This window comes from Pleurodeles waltl, chromosome 9, assembly GCF_031143425.1.
Source record: "Pleurodeles waltl isolate 20211129_DDA chromosome 9, aPleWal1.hap1.20221129, whole genome shotgun sequence".
Lineage (NCBI taxonomy): Eukaryota > Metazoa > Chordata > Amphibia > Caudata > Salamandridae > Pleurodeles > Pleurodeles waltl.
The window spans coordinates 69184493-69209000 of NC_090448.1; the positions used below are offsets into that span (position 1 = coordinate 69184493).

A 24508-nucleotide genomic window follows, 5' to 3' on the forward strand; every position below is an offset into this window, starting at 1 on the left:
CAAATGGGTGGAATACAAGAGTACATTGTCGAGGGGAGAAGCGAAGGGGAGCCAGAATAATCCTGACGATGCCCTAGCCTGGGTATAGATTCTCTGCGACTGCCAAACTGTTGATGGTAGTGGGCAGCTGCGTCTCCCTCAGGACCAGAGTTCCACTGCTGAGTAAACTAGGACAATGGTATCCCACAGAGTGGTTTTTCATTGTAGGCAGTAGTGGCCGGATACCTTTAAAAGTGGAGGGTCGCCAAGCTGCAGTCCAGTGTCCGGCAAGGTAAAAAAAAAAAAACACATTGCCTTTAGGCTCAAATTCCAAAGCTCTTAATTATGGTTTGTTTTTATTACGGGCTGTGACTGAGAGCTCTCGAATTAAAGCTAAAGGCAATATGAGTTTCTCAAAGTGCCTGTCAGTGGGCCAAAACAAAGAAAAATTTATGTAAGCCAACTTACCTGCCCCTGCTCCTCGTCCAGTCAGTGCAACAGCACTTCCTGGAGTCTCAGGCAGTTCCCCTCTCCAAATCCTGATGCTGTTCTCATGCTGCAGATGAGCAGCATGAGAGCAGTGCGAGGACTGGCTGGAGCGGGATGCCTCGACACTTCAGCAGGCACAGGGGGCCTGTGCCTGCTCTCTACCCAGCTGTCTCTGACAGTTGAGTGGAGAGGTTTACACTGCGCATGTGAGGCTGGCCAGCTCAAGCTAGTTGGACAAACTGACATGCGCAGTGTAAACTGGTGGAGTGAGCCCTACTCCCATGCTGCCAGTCAGCAGCAGTGCCCCAAAACCAAACACTGCTCAAGCTGGGAGCAGTGAAAAATAAAATAATTCATTTTATTTTTCATGTTTTCTGCACTGGCAGCAGGGGGGTGGCTCTTCTCTTCCCTATTTGGGTGGGGCCCTCTGGTTGTAGGTGATTTGCAATTAAGTAAGTCTATCTGGCAGCGAAGGCTGTATAGGACTATTATGGTCTGCCGAACAAATGCTTTCCACCCCCACTCCTGCAGCCTAAATTTATTATCTTATCATATCCTGATCCGATGAAAGCCTACCCAGTGGACTCTGTTTTGGGTTATTGTTTCCTTTCTCTTTCCCCTTGTTTCCTTTCCTCTTTCTAATGATTTTCTATTTTTTCCCCAGGATGTCTTTCCCTTTATTCTTTCTTATTCAACATACTATTAGTCCCTTTTTGACCGATGTTCTTGCCTTGTTTACTATATGTCCATGGCTCACAAGTGCTTATTTTCTATTGTAGCTGCGCATTCATTTGTAGTTATTGGTTTCTACTGCACGCTGCGTGCATTAGTCGTGTCTGTTGCATTGGACTGTCTCATGCCTAAGGTACTGTTCTTTTTGTATTTCATTTCTCCTCCTTTTTTCTGTATTGATCTACGTACACCCTTTAATAAAATGTGTTTAAAAACACATCTTGGTGCAGGCCAGGGGAGTAGTCATCTCTCATGTAAGGAAACTAGTTGTTTGGATGCACAGTGCCACCTCTACTTGAGCGCTTGCCTTCAACTACATGATGGGCTACTTCAGAGCTGTAGCTCTCTCCTTTGTGCTTTGCTGTAATGTGCTAACGCTTCATTATTAGTACATTCAATCCAGAAATATTGGAATTGCCAGTCTTTGTTCACATTTCTTCAAAAAGCTATAGTTGCTAATGTCTTTCTTTATCCAATCACAACTGGACTTTGGCCTTCCTAAAATAGTTCACAGTACATGCAGAAGGCGGTGGCTATGGGAATTTGTGGCTTTAAAAAGTTTGCAAAGGACTCCCACCTAAATCTGCTTGTATTATGCATTGCATCCTCTATGATGCATTACCTGTCATTCTGAGCTGAGGAAAGAACTTTCAAACTATATGTCTTTGGTGAATTTACTTTACTGTTCTTAATGCCTGTTAAGTATTACCAAGTTTAAATCCCAGAAATGGGGAGGCACAGCGTTTAGTGTGGAGGACGCTTTTTGTGAGACATCCTGACCCAGTCACTGACAGAAGAGGGAAATCACATTTTCTCCAAAAGCGAACTTAAGACAAGGTTGTTTGATTCAGATTATAGTATTTTCTACAGCTCCAAGAGGCCTGTTTGGGGGTTAAGCTGCGCTTCCGAATTGGTCATATAGATAGTTAGGCGTCCACTCGTGGGGCACTGTCACAGCAGACACTCTGTAAGGGGGCCCTACCTGCATGTATGTAATAAATAAAATGACTAATCAACAGATAGAGTAAAGGGAAACCTGTGAGGGTGAGATAATGAGGGCATCTTGACAAATTGTCACTGATAGTTGATGAATGTAAGAAGGAAGATCAAAGGGAGGGGGATAAAGATGGGGACAGTGGGGCACCACAGAATCGCCCTTCTTCACCCCCTCTGCCAGTGGTGGTTACTGAGGGTGCTCCAGAGTCTGGTGAGGACTTGAATGTGTGGTGACTGGGGTAGGGAGTAGGAACCCTGGAGTTGAGACTCACTGAATTAAAGCATTTGCCTGACCATATTGTTTCTGTTCTTGATCGCTTCAGAAACCTGAAAAGAAAGTTCCCTCATCTTTGTTCCGTTCCTCATGTCAACGCCTTCTGGCCTGGACACCTTCTGGACAAGCTCCGCATCTACATCCCACACATGACTCCGACACCGGGAGATGCCATTTTCAGCCATATCAAACCCAAACCGGGATCTTATCCCGGGATCTACAACAATACGCATACCTGGCCGGTGTCTGACCAAGGATATGTGATCTATGGAGATGCTAACTACAAAAAACTAATTTTATAAGATTTACCCAATCTAAGGAGAAGTTATTATTAAAGGTAGCAGTCTGCCAGTGACCTGTTATGACATCTAGCACCTTTTTAAAGTACAGGACTATTTCTCCTTTTGCACCTGTCCGTTATCACTGGTGTTCACCGTTTGCATCTACAATGCTGGAGTATGTCGAAGAAATCTTTGTGAATCTTGATTGAAAATGAGCAGAAGAGCAATGGGTAACACTCCTGTCTTCAAACAAGCAAGACTTCTCTTTTTTGGAGTTTTATTTTCCAATTAATATCTCTGGTCTTTTCTACAAGCAGAAAACCTCTGACCTCTGAATCTAGTGCTTTGTGAAAAGAATTGACCCTTAGATCATCAATCTGTCTGGCTTAAGGACCCATGTTTGTCAAGTTGTACGTTTCCTTCCCGCTTCTGCCCACTCTGCTTAAATGCAGCTGATATAAAACCACTTTCTATTTGATCAGGTTATACATCAGAGAACCAATATTTGTTTTATCAATGCACTAATATATGTATTTTATGGTTTATATTGTTGTAATGCTGCAGACAACCCAGGTGTTACTGGAGATGACCTCTTCATCCTTAAATTAATGTAAGGAGAGGCACCTGGCCCTTGAGGAACTCTGAAGATTTTGCAACAGGCTGCTGCCTCTGACTGGCTATTGGAGCTGTAACAGTATTTGTCAAATGACACCTGACTAGCCAAACTCAGGGCTGTAGCCAGGTAGAGTTTCCGCCTAACGCCATATCGTTTGGACACCAAGCTTCCAGTCCTGGGATTTTCTATTGGCAATCATTGTTATGAGATGTGTCAGTCCAAAAGATTTAACAAAAGCAACCTATAAATTCCAAAACATACCAGGTTATTAGATGAAAGCCCAAGTCTGGAAGCCTGCTGCCCCAACAACACTTAGCCAGCGGTCAGCCCTATAGTAGGAGACAAAACTGCACACTGTGGAATGAAAAGGCTTCTTTAGGATGGGAGGTGGCACAGAGCATGGGTGATGGATTGACAGACAGGATAACTAGAAGGAATGACAAAGGACCGTGAGAAGACTCCAGACAAACAGGGGAACTGAAGGTGCTTTACAGGCCAGACAAAGGGACTGACACACATGCAGTAGAAAGGGGTTGATAAATTGGCAGTGGTTGGGGAGTGTTTGAAGGTAGTGTATGGTACAGGTGTACACATGCTGGCTGGATGCCTATCTGTACTCCTGACTGTATGGCTGCTCCAATCAGTGGCAAAGACCTGTATGGAAAACTTCTGATTTCTTTCTTAGGTCCTTTTGCCTCCAATTGTAAGGGCATTGTGTACAAAAAATTGTTTGTAAATTGTAAACATGTTTATCAGTATGTTTAGTTGGCATTACCTCACCGCTTCAAACATGCTAACTTCCCAATTCATTCTGCAGTATTAAAAATATCCAAATTTTTTAGCGCACGGTTCAAAGACAGACTGAGTGGTGGGGCCGGATCACCCAACACACTCCCCTATGGCAGGGGACATGGCTGCGGGAGGTTGCAACTCTAGAGGGATTCTTACGATGGGATGCTATAGGCCTCACAGTGGTGGAGGATGTCTGGGAAGGCACTCATATGATGTCCTTTCAAAAACTCCAGGAGACATATGCACTGGCCAAAACACAGTTCCGCAAGTTTCCATAACTGAGACATGCACTAAAGGTACACATAACCAAAGACACCCCTATACCTGAATTTAGCCCTATGGCGGCCAAGATGATGATGGGGACACTAGGTGCAGGGGGAGGGAGGCATCTCGCAGATCTATTGCTCCATCATAGTGAATGCCTCTTCATCCCTCCAACCCTTGCGGTCTCGTTGAGAGGCGAGGATTGGCGGGACGCGCTGATGGTGCCACGTAACATAACGATCTCCGCTAGACTACGTTTGGTGCAAATGTACTATCTGCATTGTCCCTATCTAAACCCTGCTAGACTTCACCGGGCCGGGCTAAAGTCTAACCTTCAATGCAATAGATGTCTCTTCTCACCTGCTGACTTTTTCCAGGTATCCTGGTCCTGCCCCAACATTGAGAGATACTGGATGAAAATTGTGAATGAATTCTCCACGATACTTAGTCTCGCCTTCTCCACTGATAGTCCTACTGGGGGTGATGGAGGGCATTGGGGGCTCTCAGGCACTCCGAACATTTCTGGGTATTGCGCTACTTATAGTGAAAAGAGACATTGCCATTTGTTGGGTGTCGAGTGACCCCCTTCATTGCACCGGTGGAGAAAGGGATGGACTGATGTGCCCAAGTGGAGCAACCGTGTACCAGACGAGGGGCTGCCTGAAAAAATAAAATAAGGTCTGGGCCAAATGGTTGGGAACTGCATGATTAAGAAAGTTTCATATATCTAGTATGTGGGCTTGTAAATTGGTATTATATTGTGACGCTAAGAAGTGCCTTCTCCTGCAAGTGACATGTTGTTATGCACACAAATCAATAAAGTTGGTTATCAAAAAAATTAAAACATTAAAAAACTTTTGAACTAAACTATTGCAAAGTAAAACTCAAAGGTCTGACCCTCTTTTAACTCACATATTGTATAAGAATGTAAAAATGTCTTTCTACAATCCCACTCCCTTAAAAAATGAAGACTCACTCTTGATTTAAGTGAGAAATTACCCCTTACCAGAGGTTGTAAGGTTGGCATCTGTTTAAGATAGTGGCTCTAATTTTCCCTGAGTTTTTTGTTTTCGGTTGACCAGTTTCCTTTAAATGCCAAAATATAACAAAAAATTTTATTTTTGTAAATAAAAGCTGCCTAAAAGGTGTTTTTGATAGCCACAACAAAAGGTTGACATCTTTAACTGAATATATGTAGCAGCCCAGCATAAAAGAGACCTTCTTGTGAGTGGTTGACTGTGATATGCGCACTCGAGTGCTAAACTGAATCAATAATCTATGTATGCCAGGCACTTTCAAGGACAAGGGTTGTAAGGCAGACTAGAAGTGATTTTATGTGTACTATTGTATGCATGTTAGATGATCATAGCTGTTGCAAAGCTATGTAAGAAAAAGTGAGAGAGTGTGTGTGCGCACACGCGCAGTCCCATGTCTAGTGTAAGAAAGTTCAATTGCTTCCATATTCCTTCAAAAAAATCAGAAGCTTATACTTGGTGTTGTATTAAATATTGTGATGCAATGCTGCCATGGCCAAGGCTGCAAAACTATGGGGTTTTAATGGTCTGTTTGCAAGTTCCGGATGCTGGCACATTGTTGGTGAAAAGACCATGGATGTAGCCCTTGCTGATGGTCCACAGTACAATATTGCCAAAGCAACATATCCAGATATCTGAGCCATTCAGCGCCTCAAGTTTGAGCTCATAAGTAGAATCGGTGTGTCCTCACTTTTTTTTAGGTTTGGGCTAACATTTGTTCAAACTTTAATTGCTTGAGATTGTCCACTCCCGTGGCTGTTATACCAACAAATGCAAAATAATCATTTTAGATTTCTGAGAGACACTCAAGAAAGTGACCTGTTTTCCATGTGGACAAAATGCTACAGACTCAAAATATTTAAAATACTAAGGCGGTCATTCTGACCGCGGCGGACGGCAGTCGCCGCCCGCCAAGCGGTTCCCGCCGAAAGACCGCGGCGGCCATTCCGGCTTTCCCGCTGGGCCGGCGGGCGACCGCCAGAAGACCGCCGGCCGGCCCAGCCCCTTCAACAATGAAGCCGGGTCGGAATGGAGCCTGCGGAGTTGAAGGGGTGCGACGGGTGCAGTGGCACCCGTCGTGATTTTCACCGTCTGCACAGCAGACGGGTAAAATCTTTGTGGGGCCCTGTTAGGGGGCCCCTGCACTGCCCATGCCAGTGGCATGGGCAGTGCAGGGGCCCCCAGGGGCCCCACGGCACCCGTTCCCGCCATCCAGAAACAGGCTGGCGGGAAGGCGGTCGGAATCCCCATGGCGGTGCTGCAAGCAGCGCCGCCATGGCGGGGTCCCTGGGCCAGCGGGAAAACGGCGGGAAACCGCCAGCTCCCCTTTTCCGACCGCAGCTTTACCGCCGCGGTCAGAATCGCCCAGGAAGCACCGCCAGCCTGTTGGCGGTGCTTCCGCCGCACTCCGCCATGGCAGACATGGACCGCCAAGGTCAGAATGACCCCCTAAGACCTGCAGCTATGCAAAAATGTGATTAATTTATTCTCATACCAAGCATGCTGTGGTATATTGCAAGAAACATAAGTCTGGGTGGTGCAGTGCTCAATGTATGGTGCAACACTTAGTGAGGAGCGAGAATTGCATAAAAATATGATTTTTGGGTGGAGTTTGAAGCAAGTGACAATAGAATAATCATATAGGCCAGTCCAAAATTCCATTGGTATGATACAGGTTAGTTAGTGTTTTAGACATCTAGACATTCTTGTTAGTCTGCTGGTAAATAGTTGACGTTTCAACTTTGGTGAGTGTTTCAACCGGTCATCATCAGGACAGAAAAACAATTTGGGAGCATCTGGCGATGATAGTGAGGAATATAGAAAGCAAGTGCATAAGTATCAGTCTGGAGTCTGTTGATTGGGGGGGGGCACAGTTAACAAAACAAACAAGGAGGATCCAAGTTCCCATTAAGCATGAAAAACTCAGCTTTATGAGGAGCTGTAACAAACACACTCACCAAAAATGGACAGTTGCTCTGCGTTAGTGTTCCATGTAAAGATGGCTCTAGATTACTGTGTCATATATTCCAAAATGATTGCACCTGCTTTGTATGTTCATGCTCCTACCAAGATGGTCACCCCTTAACAAACAAAAATTCCAGGGTACACCTTTCAACATCACATCCTATTTTCGTATCACAGTATTCAGAGACATCGCTTCCTATATGTTGTGCCCAGCAGAAACTGCTTAAGTTCACAGGCACTTTTAGGCACATGTGCAGTTCTAGAAAAGAGAACTTTATTTGGGGATATATTATTTGTACATGTATTAAATTCTATTATCAAACACCTCAGTGGACCAGTATGAGATGCATACTCTGAGAACTAGGCTTTCATTGCGAGTGGCCTCTTAATTCCCATTGAGTCGGTAACAACTGGTTCCCTCCGAGTGAGATCTAAGGAAATACCATGGATCTCTTCACTTACAAAGATCTTTTGGTGGGTGTAAACAGCTAAAATACCCTTGTGAAATGATGGCAAAAAATTAGAAATTACCTAGCAAATCGGACCCGAAATTACAGATTCCCTGGTAATTCTTCATTTCTTAAGGCACACCATGCCAGTCCACCCAAATTGTTTTCACCCCCCAGTTTCACTGTTATCGCCCATAGCAGTAACTTTGTGGGAGGGGAAAATCCAAACTATGTAGCGGGTATCACACATAAAAAAGGCCTAATGGACTTATTTAGCCGTTGACGGGCCGTACTCCAATTCTGTAAGCTCAGTGGGGGGAAGTATTCCACTATGTACTTTCACAAAAGATGCCGCCAAGATGGCTCCTATAAAGAAATAGAAAATTTGCTCTGCAGGCTCCATGTTCAGCTCACCCACACAAGTTTTCTGTGTAAAGAGGAAAAAAACACACATAGCGGGAAATTGTTTTTAATTAATTTCCCTGACATGCTTTGAGTTTCTCCCAGTGTGTGGGGGACATTTATGGGTTTTCCTGTTCAGGACTGCCAGGTTTACTCTGAACGTCCCAAACCAGAAAAAGTACATTGTAACATCCATCCCTAATACAGTGCATGGTCTGAAGGGTTTTGGTTTATGGCCCAATGTCAGTCAGGGTTTTGGAAACGGTTTCCACCAGCAGAGCCACCAGAGGAAGCATTACAGTTCTCCTGGCTCTAAATGGAGTTGGTGAACCAGGAGGTTGGCTGACAGATTACTGTCTCATGTATCTAGTGGAGTACCTTGTCCACCAAATTCGAAATAAGCCCCTTATTTCTTTTTCTTTTAGGGCCATATGTACGAACACATTTTCCCATAGACACAGAATGGATAAAACCCCTGGGTACATCTGGCCCTTAGTGCTCTCCCCTTCTGGATGGGGGCTCAAACATAATGAAGTAAAATGCTGTCACTCAAGGTGATGGACATTTGAATCACCAAATGGCTGTGTTGTGAGGTGATCCACTGCTAACAGACCAATACCTGAAGGACACTGATCCAAAGCCTCTTTCTCAGTATATTGTGTATTATTATGTTTTTCATTCCATACATCTGGTCAGATGTCGAGCCCAAACCTAAAAGGTGGTGGAATAAAGTAAGGTAAAGAAAAGAGCGTCACACATGTCTAATGGGAGAAAGAGAAGTGTGCACAAAAATGGAATTGTTGAAAGCCTGAACTGTGTGCTCTTTTTAGACTTTTGGCCTGTTTCTAGCCTCTTCTGTTTTCCAGTATAAAGTGCAGGAATGCTATGAACATGATAGAGCCGCCCCTGGTTTTTAGTTGGCAATCTCCTGATTCTCAGCACTGAGTCTCAGGTTTTCATTGCCCTGGATCAGAAGCCAGCTGTCACCTTTGGCACCTAAACTAGGATCTCCTCCAGAAGTAACACAATGGTAGATCTCAGCTCCCTAATATCATGACTCCCTTGATGTCTTAGGAACATTTTCATCACACCCTTCATCCAATGATGCTTTCAAATAATCAGTAACAGAGCATAACATAAGATAACATATCATACCTTAATATAGCGTCTCTGTTCCCTGGTCACATTAGCATGAAAGTTTGAAAGTCCTCCCTCTATTCTGGGGAATAATTTTCACAGTGGAACTTGTACACAGCATTCTTTGGCAGAAGGATGGGCATATAAATTGTTCTGGGGCATTTCACTCTGTTTATAAGTCATTTCATAGTAATGTGGAGCCTCTTTAAGAACATGCAGGTACAGCCCTCTAATCTCAATCTTTAAACGCACAAGTCCACTAAATTTGACACACTCACCTAAGAGAGGCACATTCCTTTGCCATATTGACAACACATTCCCACAACCTACTATTTTTTTACAGCACCGCCCATAAGGCAGAATATGTGCTAGATAACTGCCAAATAAGAACAATAATAACAAATTGTTTACAGCCTGTGCTGCTTTAGATCACATCCTCTGCACAATTCTGCCATCTTGTTTTGTGCTCAGATGTTGCAAGTTATTTCTCAAGGTGACTCGTGACCCCTCACTGACACGCACAATGCACCAGGACAGACTCCACTTTAGATCGTGTTTTTCCTTCCATCGGGTTCGGTCATGCTTTATGGAGCTCCAGGATCTTCAAGGTGCAAAAACCAATCCTTCTAATCCAAACACTAGTATCGCCTCAAAAGATTTAAGGCACTGGTCGATAACCCCTTAGGATTCAAACTAGAGAATATTTCGAGGCAAGGTCATATGAGAATGGCCCATGAGGGGCTACCTAGAGAGAACACAACCTTTGAGTTTCGCCCTAAATACACCAGCATAGTTCCACAGTTGGACCAACACGGGGTCTTTTACGTCTCTTTACCAAGAGTGACCAAGAGGAGTCAAACTGTTTGGCTTGCCAGGCCTTTAAAAATGAGCAAGCTGCTACAGAAGAGAATTTCACTGGACACACAACAAAATGCTGCACCAAAGCTTTCCCAAGCCATAGACTGAGTCTGGCATCAAAGACCTAAAGGAACATACTCTAACAGAAAGAGAGGTGAGGCCCATGCTGTGTTCCAAGAAGCCAGGGTGATTGGAGTCAACAATATGGGCCTGATTACAACTTTGGAGGAGGGTGTTAATCCGTCCCAAATGTGACGGATATCCTGCCCACCGTATTACGAGTTCCATAGGATATAATTGACTTGTAATATGGCGGGTGGTATAAGGCCCTATATGTCACCTGAGGACTCTGTCGGCACTGACCACTATCTCCAAACCGCTCTGTCTCAAAAATGTAATTTGTTTGTGGAAAAAAGCATACAACAGCTGGCTAAGACCCTGAGACACCCACATCTGAACCAACATTGATGCTGAAGTTGGCTTTGAAACGGGCCTCAAAACCATCTTTGACACCTAATGTGCCTATACCATCAAAAGAACAGATGAAGGCTGATGTTAGACAAAGGAGGATCTATGGATATGTTAGAGGACACATAGTAGCAAGTCCCTCACAGCGTAAACTGGTTGGAAAAGTACATCCAAAGAAAAGGAAGCTCACTGTCTAGGAGGCTATACCTGTGGAACTCAGAACACTTCCCATAACAAAAAGACATAGACCTATAGATCCTAGTCCACCACCACGTGAGAAAGTCCTGGGCAACTCGTTAAGAGGATGTGCTCTTGTTTGGGAGGAACACAGAAGGATGATGGACAGGGTGCTGAAACTTCTCCAACACCCACCCCCAATCACAGATCTGGGTTTAATCCATTGTTCTTTTGCTCAACATGCCACCCCAGTTTGGTCCCAGCCATATGCAAATCAGTCTTGACCCTGCTCCCTATGGGAACAGCCCAGTCCAAAATGCTCTTCTGTGGGTGTCCAGAAGGAATCATTTTGAGCATTACCAGGAGAGAGAAGTGGCCATGGCTCAGCCCAGCCGAAACCAAGACGCCAACAGAGACTCTGAAGACCAGGACAAAGATGTCAAGATAGAGGATTGGTGGTCACCGACAACAGATGCAAACAAATGTGCCACAGTCCTAGAGTGCTGTGGCAACTCGGGTGAGGTTAGTGAATCAGGGAGATTGGGAGGAGGGAGAGGAAGTCGCTGAAACAAATTATTTGTTGTTGTTGAGTTTTTTATCTTTTTCTTTCCCTTTAATCTTCATACTTGCTTTAGACCCCTTCTTAGTGGCCACTAGTGAAGATATATAAAAAAAGTTGGTTTGAAAGATTGAAAGGAATAACCGATAAGAGAAGGATTCTTGCCAAGGGATCTCTGACAGTCTTACTATAAAATGTGTCATAACTAACAGAAATATACATTGACAGAAAAGGAATCCCGGTCTAACAAAAGGGAATGAGGTAACTAAATAAAGAAAACTTCTGTTTTTTTAAATACAGTATACCGCCTGATGAGAATTAAAAGCTCCCTCCCCCAACCTTTCCCAAATGGCTAACCAAGAAGGAAAGTGAGGAGACATCTTAAGGTTCTGAGTCTGATCCTAATATTTTTCTTTTGTTTTTTTTTGTGGGGTTTTTTCCTCATTGAGTTAACACTTAGCTGAGTACTCTAGTCTTCTTTAGAGTGTGCCGGTGGTCTGTGTACCACCTTTCCTGAAGGGAGAAGATACAAAGAAGAATTAAGGACTGAAGAAGAAGAAAAAGAATTCCCCCTAATCCAAACAAGACTGTGCTCCAAACAAGTCTGTTAAAATGTAACTGTTTCTCATATAAGTCTGTACTTGTAATTAAGCCAGCGTTGCTAAGAGGATAAAAGGCAACCTTCCTAAGCCTTATTTCCGCCAATCCCTCCACACTCCACCACCTCGGTCACCAGTGCACTCTCACTCAGCTGTACGTTTACTGCATGCTGATTCAGTCTTTAACCATGTGAAAGACATTCCTGCACCCTGTGAAGGCGATGGAGAAGACCATGGCATGACTATACCATCGACCCACAGGAGGACTAATCTCTGAAGCTCTGCCCATTGTAACCACCCTACTGGAAGACACCACACCATACCATAAGGGCATCCAGGGGGCAGCTGACTGCAACAAGGTTATATTACATGTGATGGAGGAGGAAGATGCTTTCCTGGAGGAGACATTCTCGCAGAGCATTCAGTACAGGTTCTCCTCATGCTGAAAAGCATGACAAAGTGTGCAGCTGAGAGCTTCAAGTGTCCAGTAAAAACAAAAGTTGTACTGTCAGATAAGTGGGTCTGCTTGGTGCTGCCCATGGATATTGCTTGAAATTTCTTACCACACTATGGAAGATACCACCTCACCACCACACTATCACCCAGGAACATCAAAGAGTTCAGCACGAGTACTTGGACACATTGCTCCAAAACCTTGCAATATGTTTGAATTTCCATCGGATGAGTGTCAGCAAGGAATATATACTGTACAGTTCCTAATCCTGGAAAATAATGGCGCACTGAGGCCACTACTGGGCTTCTGACAACTTAACCTTAATATAGTGTCAACGAATTTCAAGAAGACAACTTGGGACGATGTAATTCCACTGCTCTGCACAAGAGGTAGCATGGCGAGGAGATGTTTGGGCTGCAAATCAGTAGTTACAGATAAGTAAACGTTTCCTGTTATAATATATTGTTAATGCTTGTTTGAAAAGATTGCCCTGAAAGAGAGATTGAAGCCCTGGACGAGTGAGTGAACGAGGTACATAACTCAGTTAATTTTACTTGGCAGATCTCTAAATTCATTAACTCTCAGTCAGAATGGTCTCTGAAATCTATCACATGAAATCAAGGGCTTAAAAAAAAAATGTCTTGCTCACTCTACATATTATTCCAGATAAGTAATCATGGGACTATTTGCAACCTTTTGCAACAGATGAATGTAAGCCTCTTAAATAAAGTATGTTAGGAAAATGAGGTTATATTGTATAACAAAGTTAGCTTATTGTTGTCATTTTATACACAACAGATCTCTTTGACCAACACCATGAGTGCCTAATTTGGGATAAAGTAGTTACGTTGAATTACTTTTTGCAATATTGCACCACTTCAATAACTTGTGACTTAAATGATTAAAATTACTATGAAACATTAATAGAATATAAGAAAGCAAAAATATAAATTTGAAAATATTTTTCACAATAGCAAACCTTTTAAGATATCAACTAAAGGATTTCAAACAAAATTATATGAAAAAATAAAAACATGTATTTATTTATTGTTTCAGCTTTGCAATAAAGCCATACAATCAATGGACCTAGAGTTTTCAAATTGCAGAAGTACCCAAAAGCATGTAACACATTAAAACAATATTACATATACTGTAGGAAACTGCCTCTATATATACTATATCAAAATGAGTTATAGGGCCTCATTTCGACCTGGGCGGTCTAATGACCGACAGGGTCGCAGTGGTAGGTGTAGCGCCACCAGTGCGGCAGTCCGAGCGCCATATTACGACCGTGGCTGTAGCACCACAGTCGGACCGCCAGATTTCACCTACACGACGTCTGGCGGTCCTAATCTGCCAAGGCAGTGCTGCCCTGGGGATTACGATCCCCTTCTCCGCCAGCGGTTTCATGGCAGTAACCCTGCCATGTAAAGACTGGCGGAGACAGGGTGCTCCAGGGGGGCCTCTGCACTGTCCATGCACTTGGCCCCCTTTGCCAGCTATGCAGACAGTTAACATTGCGATGGGTGCTGCTGCACCCTACGCACTACAGCATTGCCGCCAGCTCTATTATGAGGCAGAAACAATGCTGTAGGGCGTTTCCCATTGTACCAGCGGGCAGAAACTGTTTCCGCCCACTGACCCAGCAGGAAACTTGTAATGGGCCCGGCAGGGAGGCTGCCACACTGGCGGCAACCTACCGATCGGGACTTCAGCGAACTGGCTTTTCCGTCCGTCCGCCGAAGTCATAATAAGCCCCATAGTATGCACAGAGTCCAGGGGTTCCCCACAGGCTAAAGTAGATAATACTAAAGTTCTTTTTTGTGGTAGTGTGGTCGAGCAGTTAGGCTTATAAGAGTAGTGCAAAGCATTTGTTGTACACACACAGACAATAAAGAAAGCACACACTCAGTGACTAACTCTAGGCCAGTGGTTTTTATATAGCAAAAATATATTTTGTTACTTTGGGACACATAACGACCCCAACAGTAAAAACCGCCTACCGCTGCGGCGCCGGCTGCACAAAAGACCGTTGCCGCGACTACCAGCCGTCTGCCCTATTATGACCACAGCTGGATTTCCGCCACAAGGATGGTGGAAATCCGGCTGTGGCGATGCCGGCGGATGGCGGTAAGGTGGCTCTGCTCCACGCCAGTAGACCGCCGCAGACCGTATCATGACCCATGACACGGCCTGGCGGTGTTCTGCTGGCGGACGCTGCTGCTGGCAGCAGCGCCCTGTCCTGTCTCCTGCCGTAGGACCCCCTGACAACAGGTAAGTCGGGTGCTCTGACAGGGGTGGGGGGTGTTGTGTGTGTGTGGGGGGGTGTATGTCTGTGTGTACGTGTATGCGGGTGTGTGTTGCATGTTGTATGTGTGTGCATGTATGGATGTGTGAGTGAGTGTATGTAGTGTTGTGTGAATGCACGTGTGCTTGTATGTCAGTGTGTGTGGATGTGTGTGAATGGATGTATGCATGCGTGGATGAATGTGGGAATGAGTGTGTGTATGCGTGTGTTCATGTGTGAATGAAGCTGCGTGTATGTAGTGGGGTAGTCTGGAGAGGAAGGGAGCTGGGGGGGGGAATATGGGGAGGGGGCGGGGAAGACCCCTATCAGTGACAGGGAAGGGATTCCCTGTCACTGATAGTGCCTACCGCCATGGTTTTTGTGGCGGTAAGGTTGCTATGAAAACCATGGCGGTAGGCAGGGATCATAATCCCGCAGACAGGCAAGTGACGGCCGCCGGGTTGCCCGGCGGTCGTTACCGCCGGGGCCATCGGTGTGGTACATTAGCGGTTTGGCTTTAGCCAACCCGACAATGTCTTAATATGGAGAAAGGTACCGCCAGCCTGTTGGCAGTACTTACCTCCATATTAATGCAGTCCGCCGGGGTCATAATGATCCCCTTTATTTCTAGAACCACAAGATTCAAGTTGCAGGTAAGCACATGTGTGCAAGTAAGTATCCAATATATATATATCAATACCACTCCGTTTAGAATTGCCAAGGTATACTGTTTTCGAATAAATAGCAATAATCTGTTTAAAAAGTTCACACTGCAATTTTCAGAAACAGTTCTGGGAGGGAAGAAAAGTTAGTACAGTTTCGAGGTAAGTACAAGACTTACAGTTCCAGACTCCAGGGTTAGGAAGTCCACTGGTCACGGTTCAAGTTAACCCCAAACACCCACCGCCAGCAATACGGAGCCGGCCCGGTGCAGAGGTCAAAGATGAGGTTGATTTACCATGGGCTCCTATGGAGACTGGGGGCACTCAGAATCAGGTCTGCTTGCAGGTAAGTATCTGCGTCTTTGGAGGGTAGACCTTGGGGGTTTAGAGGGGGCACAGGTCAGCACCAGACACACACTGTCAGTGGCGCAGGGGTGGTCGGGTGCAGGTTGCAAACACAGCATCGGGCTCCCAATGCTTTCCTACAGGGGGACCCTAGGGTCACGTAGATTCTGCAGGCTGGGTCCAGGTGGTTGGTTACGGAAAACCAAAGGCTGGACAAGGAGGAGGGATGCCTGCTGGACGTTGCTGCACCAGAGTTCAGATTCCCCAAGGCCAGGGGGCTGCAGGTGCAGAGTACCTTTTAGCAACGGGTATCTTTTACGGTTCTGTCGCAATTAGGGAGATCCTCTGGATTCAGGCTGCAGGTATCGTTGTGTTGGACAGGAGGTGTCAACCCAGGGTGGGCACTTGCTCAGAATTGCCTGGGGACCAGTTCCAGTCTGTTGGGCCACCTGGACTTGGGCCATGGGCTTCGGGTGCAGAGTGGACAGGACTCGTGGTTCCGGTGCGGTTCTGAGGTCTTGGATGTAGTTTCTTCTTGGACTGGGCTGCTGTCCATGCAAGTTCTTGGTCCTCTGTGATGCAGACAGTCCTCTGGAGACTTTTCAGAGGTCGCTGGTCCTGCAGGATGCGTCTCTTTCTTTTGGCAGGGCTTTGGAACCTGGAGACGAGCCGGTAGGGCTGCGGCCAAGTCAATTTGCATCTTCAGTCTTCACTGCTGGGGTTCAGCTTAGCAGTCCTTCTTTCTTCTTATGAGGTCACCAGAAATCAGACAAACTGGGTTCGGGGGAGCCCTTAAATCCTGGATTTAGGAGCGTTGAATGGGGTCTTAGGGCAGTAGCCAATGGCTACTCTCCCTGAGGGTGGCTACACCCTTCCTGTGTCCACTCCCTTTGGGGAGGGTGGCACAGACCTAACCCTATTGGTCCCTGTCCTCCAAACCAAGATGGAGATTTTGCAAGGAAGGGGTCACTTCAACTCTGGATACCTTAAGGGTGGTCCCAACTGAAGTGGTCACTCCTTTTGTTTTTCCTAAGTTTCCCACCAAACTTGCTGCCAAAAGTGGGGCTTTGTCCAAGGGGCGGGCATCTCCACTAGCTGGAGTGCCCAGGGGCACTGTAACAGAAGGCCTGAGCCTTTGAGGCTCACCACTAGGTGTTACAGTTCCTGCAGGGGGAGGTGTGAAGCACCTCCACCCAGAGCAGGCTTTGTTTCTGGCCTCAGAGAGCACAAAGGCCCTCACCCCATGGGGTCAGAAACAGGTCTGCTAGTGGCGGGCTGGCACAGATTGGTCAGTCCTGCACTAGCAGTTTGGCTAACATACAGGGGCATCTCTAAGATGCCCTCTGGGTGCATTTTTCAATAAATCCAACACTGACATCACTGTGGGTTTATTGTGCTGAGAAGTTTGATACCAAATGTCCCAGTATTCAGTGAAGCCATTCTAGAGCTGTGGAGTTTGTAATGACAAACTCCCAGCCCATATACTCAGTATGGCTACACTGTACTTACAATGTCCAAGAATGGACTTGGACACTGTAGGGACATATTGCTCATGCTGCTATGCCCTCACCTGTGGTATAGTGCACCCTGCCGTAGGGCTATAAGGCCTGCTAGAGGAGTGACTTACCTATGCCAAAGGCAGTGGTTTGTGGGCACGGCACCCTGAGAGGGGTGCCATGTTGACACTTACTTTTCCTCCCCATCATCACACACAATCTGCAATGGCAGTGTGCATATGTTTGGTGAGGGGACCCTTAGGGTGACACAACACATGCAGCATTCCGTAGGGACCCTCCCTGGACACAGGCCCTTGGTACCACTGGTCCCTTTTACAAGGGACTTATCTGTGTGCCAGAGGTGTGCCAATTGTGGAAACAATGGTACCGTTTTAGGGAAAAGAACACTGGTGCTGGGGCCTTGTTAGCAGGATCCCAGCACACTCTCAGTCAAGTCAATATCAGGCAAACAGTGGGGGGGGGGGAAGGGGGAGGGACTGCAACAAGGGACAGTTTCCTACATACACCATACAATGCAACATTTTAAAAGCATCCCCAAAAACATACTCCCTTAATGGGGAGAGGCCTCCCTCCTGCGTTCTAGAATATGGGTTACAGTCTATATAAACTGCACATCGATAGGTATACGATTAATCCGCGTAACTTCGCTGACTGACATAGAAGGTCAGTCCAAAGATTTAATATAAGTAGCGTCTTCCAGTATAGTTGTTAAAATGCACAGTTTCTAAGCAGGAGACGCACAATAGCATGTAGCAGCATAAATGGATTGTAATAAAAGTTAATCTAGTGGAGAAGGTGCAGGAAATCGTATCTTCTAAAAATGGTAGGGACTTATTGTTCGAAGATTCTTCAAAACAAAAACTGACAAGTAATGATGTAATAACTGCACAAAAAGCACTTAAGTGCTACAAATGATTAGTTTAGTTTAAAAGTGTTAGACCATATCAACAGCTTGATCAAAGTGCAGGTAGTAAGAGTACAACCAAGTAGGGCAAAGCCTGAGCTAAAATATGTCAATGCCAGAAAAGAGGACATACTACCGTAAACAGCTATGCAAGGCAGCTGTCAGTACTGATCATCCAGGCAGGAGAGATGTAACAACTTGTTACGCTTAAATAGTCATGCAGTGCCTCCATTGCTGCTTTTGCAGTGCATGTGCAATTGCAAATTAAACCATTAGCAACCAAACATTTTGGACAGGAATTAAAGATAAAGATATATATATATAAAACTGATTTGGTTCAAAACTGTTAGTCCATCTTATTATCTTTAGCAATACGAAAATAGTAAAAGTGCAACCATGTGAGGCAAAGCCTGGAGTAAAATATATCAAAGCTATAAGTGGGGACGTACTACCATACTCAGCTATACGGGGCAACTGTTGATGCTGATCAACCACACACAAAAAATTAACATCGGTTTTGCTTAGGTAATCATGCAATGCCTCCGTCAGTGCTGTACAGTAAAAGTGGAAATGCAAGTTGAACCGTTAGCAGGCAAATATATTGGGCAAGAGTAACAGATAGACTCATTTATTTTCCTAACTTGCTGTGTATGTTGCTCTCACCACCCAACCTTTTGACCAGTTCTCTTTCCTTCCAAGCGGCGTATGTGTAGCACGCTACTGCCTGATAAATTTCCGGCTGGTCAGATCTATAACCTAGGGCCTGATTTAGCTATTGGCAAACGAGTACTCTGTCACCACGGTGATGGATATCCTGTCCGCTGATATCTAAATTCCATTATATCCTATGCAATTTAGATATTGGTGGACAGGATATCTGTCACCGTTGTGATGGAATAACTTGTCTGTCAATATCTAAATGAGGCCCAAAGTGTTAAGGCATCCTTGCAATTCACCATCTGAAATTTTAAACATTAGGGAGGGAGGTAAAACCTTCAGGGGCCAGGTCACGTGGGACAAAGCAAAATAAAGTACACCAATGTTACCTGGTCACCCGAAGGGCAGCAACACATGCCAGCTCTCGGCCCAGACACCTTGGATAAGGACTTTGTGTAAGCCCGAACCTCTTATATTCCTAGTTTGAATCTGAGGTATAAAGCCCTTTTTTTCAGGCAGCAAAACCAGATCAAGGAATGGCTCCCACCGAGGTTCAGGCTTCATCATCAGGTATTTTGTCAATAATGCACCTTTCCTGAGATTGTGTTTTTGCCACATAAGCACCCAGAAGTTTTTTCACTATTTGTAATGTGGCTTCATTCATGTTTTCTGAATCGTGCCATAAATCTGTGCAGTTTACTTGAGAATGCGCACTAAGGCCCTCATTCCAACCCTGGCGGTCCAAGACCGCCAGGGCCGCGGGCAACGGAAGCACCGCCAACAGGCTGGCGGTGCTTCATTGCCCATTCTGACCGCAGCGGTAAAGCCGCGGTCAGAAAAGGGGATCCGGCGGTTTCCCACCGGATTTCCCCTGGCTGGGCAAGCAGCGCCGCCATGGGGATTCCGACCCCCTTCCCGCCAGCCTGTTTCTGGCGGTTTTTACCGCCAGGAACAGGATGGCGGGAACGGGTGTCGTGGGGCCCCTGGGGGCCCCTGCAATGCCCATGCCATTGGCATGGGCATTGCAGGGGCCCCCTAACAGGGCCCCAGCATGATTTTCACTGTCTGCATAGCAGACAGTGAAAATCGCGACGGGTGCTACTGCACCCGTCGCACACCTGCAACACCGGCGGCTTCTGTGTTGCAGGCCCTTTCCCGCTGGGCCGGCGGGTGCTCCCTTGGCGGGCGCCCGCGGCCCAGTGGGAAAGTCAGAATGGCCCCCGCGGTCTTTTGACCGCTGGGCGGCCATTTGGCGGTTCCCACCAGGCGGGCGGCGACCGCTGCCCGCCCGGGTCAGAATGACCCTCTAAATGTCTAAACCAAGGCAGACTGCTGTCATTCTGATTTCTCAAGGCATCGTTCAAGGACTTCTGGAACTCTGTGAGGGCAATGTTCTATTCAGATATTATGAACCATATTTCATAAAATTAAAAATGTTCAAAATAAGATCAGAAGAGCCTTGATAAAGCATGAATTTACCTCGTGCCCTAATGTAACTATAACTTGAGCCCCGCCAAGCACAGTTTTCCCATCAATAATTTTACTGCAGATGTCACAATAATATGAATGATGTCGTAGAAGATGTCATGAGTGATGTAATATCTGGGGTAACTAGCAATGCATGGCGAAGGCACAAGTTATAGTTACTTTAGGGCACGAGTTATAGTTACTTGAAATAACTCTAACTGTAACAGTTGAAGTTCTGTGGTTTTGTGTGTGTAAAATATGAACCTAACCATAATGTCCCTGTACCCTTTGGTTTTGTAGTGAATTTCAAAGGTTTTTTATTCTGTTTCCTATCTAAAAAGTCTCTGTAACCTTTGTTTTTTTCTGTGAATTTCATAGGGTTTTTTAACATTAAGTTATCTACACATTGCAATGTAGGGTGGGGGGATGGTCTTTGGACGCAGGGCCTGTCCTGGCATTGGGTTGCACCCACCCAAGCTCTCTGCTCCTGCCCTCACTCCTTCTTGCCATCCATCGTCCAAGTTCATGCCCCTGCTCCCTCATTACAGCTCTGTGTGGCCAGTGTTCTGCCACTGCCCTTCCCGTCAGCCCTAAACAGTTTACTTGCTTCCCCATCCACCTCCCTACCCTCTGTTGTCCGAGTTCATGCACCAGTCCCCTCGCTCCTGCCCTGCCTTGTCCAGTGTGCTGCAACTGACCTCCATTTAACTTGATGTCCTTGCCCACTCCACCTGCCCTTTGTTGCCCAGTTCTATGCCCCATCATTGCCCTCCTGCTTAGCCTCTGTGCTTAGCTTGCTGCCCCTACCCGCCTGCTCTTGTCCTCCGATGTCTGTGTGCATGCCCCTCTTCCCTCCTTTTTTCCCACCATGTTCCATGGACCTGCCACGGCCTCTCCCATCCACTCTGAGTGTTCTGTCACTGCCCCTCCCACCTGCAGAGCATAGTCAGATGGCTGTCGCCAGGTCCCTGCCACCTCTACCGTTCCTGTCTGAGTTTCATGCCCCTATCCCCTCTGTCCTGTTCTCTATGGTCCATTTTGCTGCCACTCCTTTCTGCCCTCTGTAATCTCTTGTGCTGCAACTTCTCCTCCTGCCTGCCTTATGTGATCAGTTGTGAGGCCCATTCCCCTGCCTTCTCTTGTCTCCGTGGTCCTTTGTGTATGCCCCTGCCTGCTCCCTCTTGCCCACCATGGCCGTTTTGCTGCCATTACCCCAACTGCTTGCCATGCATAGTCTTCTGTGCTGCCACAGCCCCTCCCACCTTCCCTGTGTGGTCAGCTTGCAGCCCCTGACCCCCTCCCTCCCTCCGTTATCTGCATGCATCCCATTATAGTGTCACGTTTGTCCTCCATGGTGTGTTGTGCTTCCAGTGCCCATCCTGCCTGCCTTCCATGGTCAGCTTACTGCTCCTGCCGTGCCCTCCAGCCAACTGTCCTCTGTTACCATTTGCAGGCCCCTATCCCCTCCCTCCTGCCTTATCTGGTCCACTGTTGTGCCCCTGCCCCCTCGATCTTGCCCTTCATGGTTCCTTATACTGCAACTGTCCTTTCTGTCGGCCCGGTTTGGACACCTTGCTGCCCTTGGCCTCTTTCCCCTCTGCTCTCATGTACATGGCCCTGCCCCCTCCCTGTTGCTTTCCATGGTCTGTTGTGCTGCACTGTCGTCCCGCTTCCCCTGTGTGATGTATAGTGCTGCTGCAACCCCTGGTGCCTGCCCTGCAAGGTCAGTTTTGTGCCCCTTCTCATCTTCCTCCTGCTGTTTGTTATCCAAGTCCATGCCCCTAACTCATGCCTCCTGCCCTCCGTGATCCAATGTACCATACTTGCCAGCATTTTGAATTTGGTAAGAGGGAGATTTGAAAAAAACCTGGGGAATTGATTTTCCCCATTGGCCTACATTGAAAAAGAGGAGATTTTAGGCAGGAGACATAAAATAAATCCCTTTTGTGCTTAAGAACATCTGGAGTCTCCCCTGCCTGAATCAGGTCGGTCTGTTGGCATCTATCGTTGTACTACCACTGCCTGTTCCTTCTGCCCTCAATGGTCTGCCATATTGCCACAGTCTCTTTTTCCTATCCTGCATGGTTGGTTTGTTGCTCCTGTCCCCTTTACCCCGCCCTCCATGGTCCTTTGTGCTGCAACTTCCCCTCCTGCCTGCTCAGCTTGGCCAACTTGTTGCCTCTGCACCCTCCTCCCTGCCCTCGATTATCTGAGTCCATTCCCCTGACCTCTGCCCCCCCACTGCATTCTACTGAACAACTAAATTGCTAACATTCTATATTTATTACAGAAATGTGGCATACCTGACATATGTAATCAAACTGTAATACCTAAAGCATTTCCTTTAGAAATTAAAACAAGCATTTGCAATGCAATAGGTCTCGCATTTGGGAGAGTTAGAGCTATTGACGTTGTAAATGACAATGTCTTTTACCAATGTGTTTTGGTTTGGAGTGTAGTGGATGTATGCCAGGTGCCACAGCAACTCTCCCAGGCCTTTCACTTCAGGAGAGAGGACACAACAAGGTCGCCATCTTGGGAGTGTTTTTGCCTCATTCCTACAAACTGGCTGCAATACCTTAGAGATGCAGCCCTTTCTAATGTGTTTACCTAAACTTTTATAGCACCCAACAAGCCACAAATCGACACCTTTGTGGCATTTAACCCAGAGAATGAGGTGGTCAAGAGAGTTAGGAGCAAAGAAAAGGGGGCAACCATATATTTCTGTGTTAGAATAACATAAGAGGCAGCTTAACTGAATAGGAGGCTTCAAATGTGTGCATATTGGTGAAACAGAGCTTCAGTGGTAGATGGGCCGACAGGATAGGTTTGAGAGGTGTTACATCTGTGATCTTGGGTCAGTGTTTCATTGGAAATACAGAAGGTCTGGTACTCTGTATTCATTTAAAGCACTGCCTTGGGTTAATAGTCTTATGACAGCCCTCGGCTCAGGACTGGACGCTTTAGAACTGATAAGTGTACCTGAATCTCCTGGGCCCTGACAGTGCCTTTTCGGTGAAAACATTTGTGCACTGGCTGATGGTTTTGAAGTCAGAATTATCCCTGTTGGGGTGGCTACTCGAAATTTGAAGTCTTGGCCTTGCCATCTTAACCACTCAGAGTAGAGCAGGAAACCTGGGTTTGGACAATACAGTGTTTTTTTTTGCCTAGACCAGTGGTGCCCAGTGAGGCTTCTACAGGGCTGGATTTTTGGGGGGAATCCAAGGTAGGTCCAAAACCATGTCAGAGTTTCTTGATACCTACATAAGATAAATTACGTAAACATAATTTATATAGAACTTATTTACACAGTGATTACCCTGCAAGCCTGGAATGGATCCTTCCTGTCTTATAAAAAAGACTTCAGTCACAACAACACATTTGGGTTACATAAGTACAAGCAGTGGCTGGTCCTGGTGGCCACTGTTTGTGAAATGAGTTCTCCTGTTTAAAACATCTCCTGCCTATGGAGTCTTTACTGTTACTGTTCAGTATTGACTTTGATATGTAGTCCTTGGGGTGTGTAAACATATAAACAAACACACGTATATTCCCATAGGCATGGGGTGGTGTGGTGAAGTACTGAGAGGAACACCAGTAAAAGCAGGAGTGAGAAAAGGGCCACTTGATTGGGTCAGAAAGATCTTTTCTTGACATTGATTTTCCATATACTTTGTAACCACAGCAATCAGAAATAATGCCTACAGTTTACATCATATGATCCATGGGAACTTAGTGGAGTGGTTACATGAAGCCTGGGGTTGGAAGAGAGAAGAGCAGGTTAAATATTACTGGACTGTGACAGTCGGTGCGTGGATCATTATACACAGGAGTCCAGAGGGTGATGGGGAAGCGCTCTGCACCTGTGACAGCGACTGTGGGGGGTATTCAAGGTGGTGCATCTTCAAATAGGAAGCAGTGCTAGTTAAGCGCTGTTTTAGACGGCACTTCTGGAAGTGACATCTGCAAGGTCGCAGTAGCTGTGAGAGGACGGTCATCAAAGCCATGACACCAGTGAATTCTGAGAGGGGAAGTGATGGAGTTTGCTCCACTTTTGTGCCCTATGGTATGCTATTTCTCTCACTGTGGCACCCTTGTGTTAGCTTCTTTGCGCTACAGGGTTAGGAAAATGCCTGCCTCTACT

At 46.1% G+C, this 24508-nt stretch overlaps 1 protein-coding gene across 1 annotated transcript in view; it reads left to right on the plus strand.

The window, feature by feature from the left end:
• The window catches only part of EFCAB12 (EF-hand calcium binding domain 12), a 123778-nt gene extending 118477 nt beyond the window's left edge, over positions 1-5301 (plus strand). The window contains exon 9 of the mRNA XM_069206319.1: positions 2520-5301. Within this exon, the coding sequence (XP_069062420.1) occupies positions 2520-2772 (253 nt within the window). The 3' untranslated portion in view covers positions 2773-5301. The remainder of the gene's footprint in view (positions 1-2519) is intronic.
• The last annotated feature ends 19207 nt before the right edge of the window (positions 5302-24508 follow it).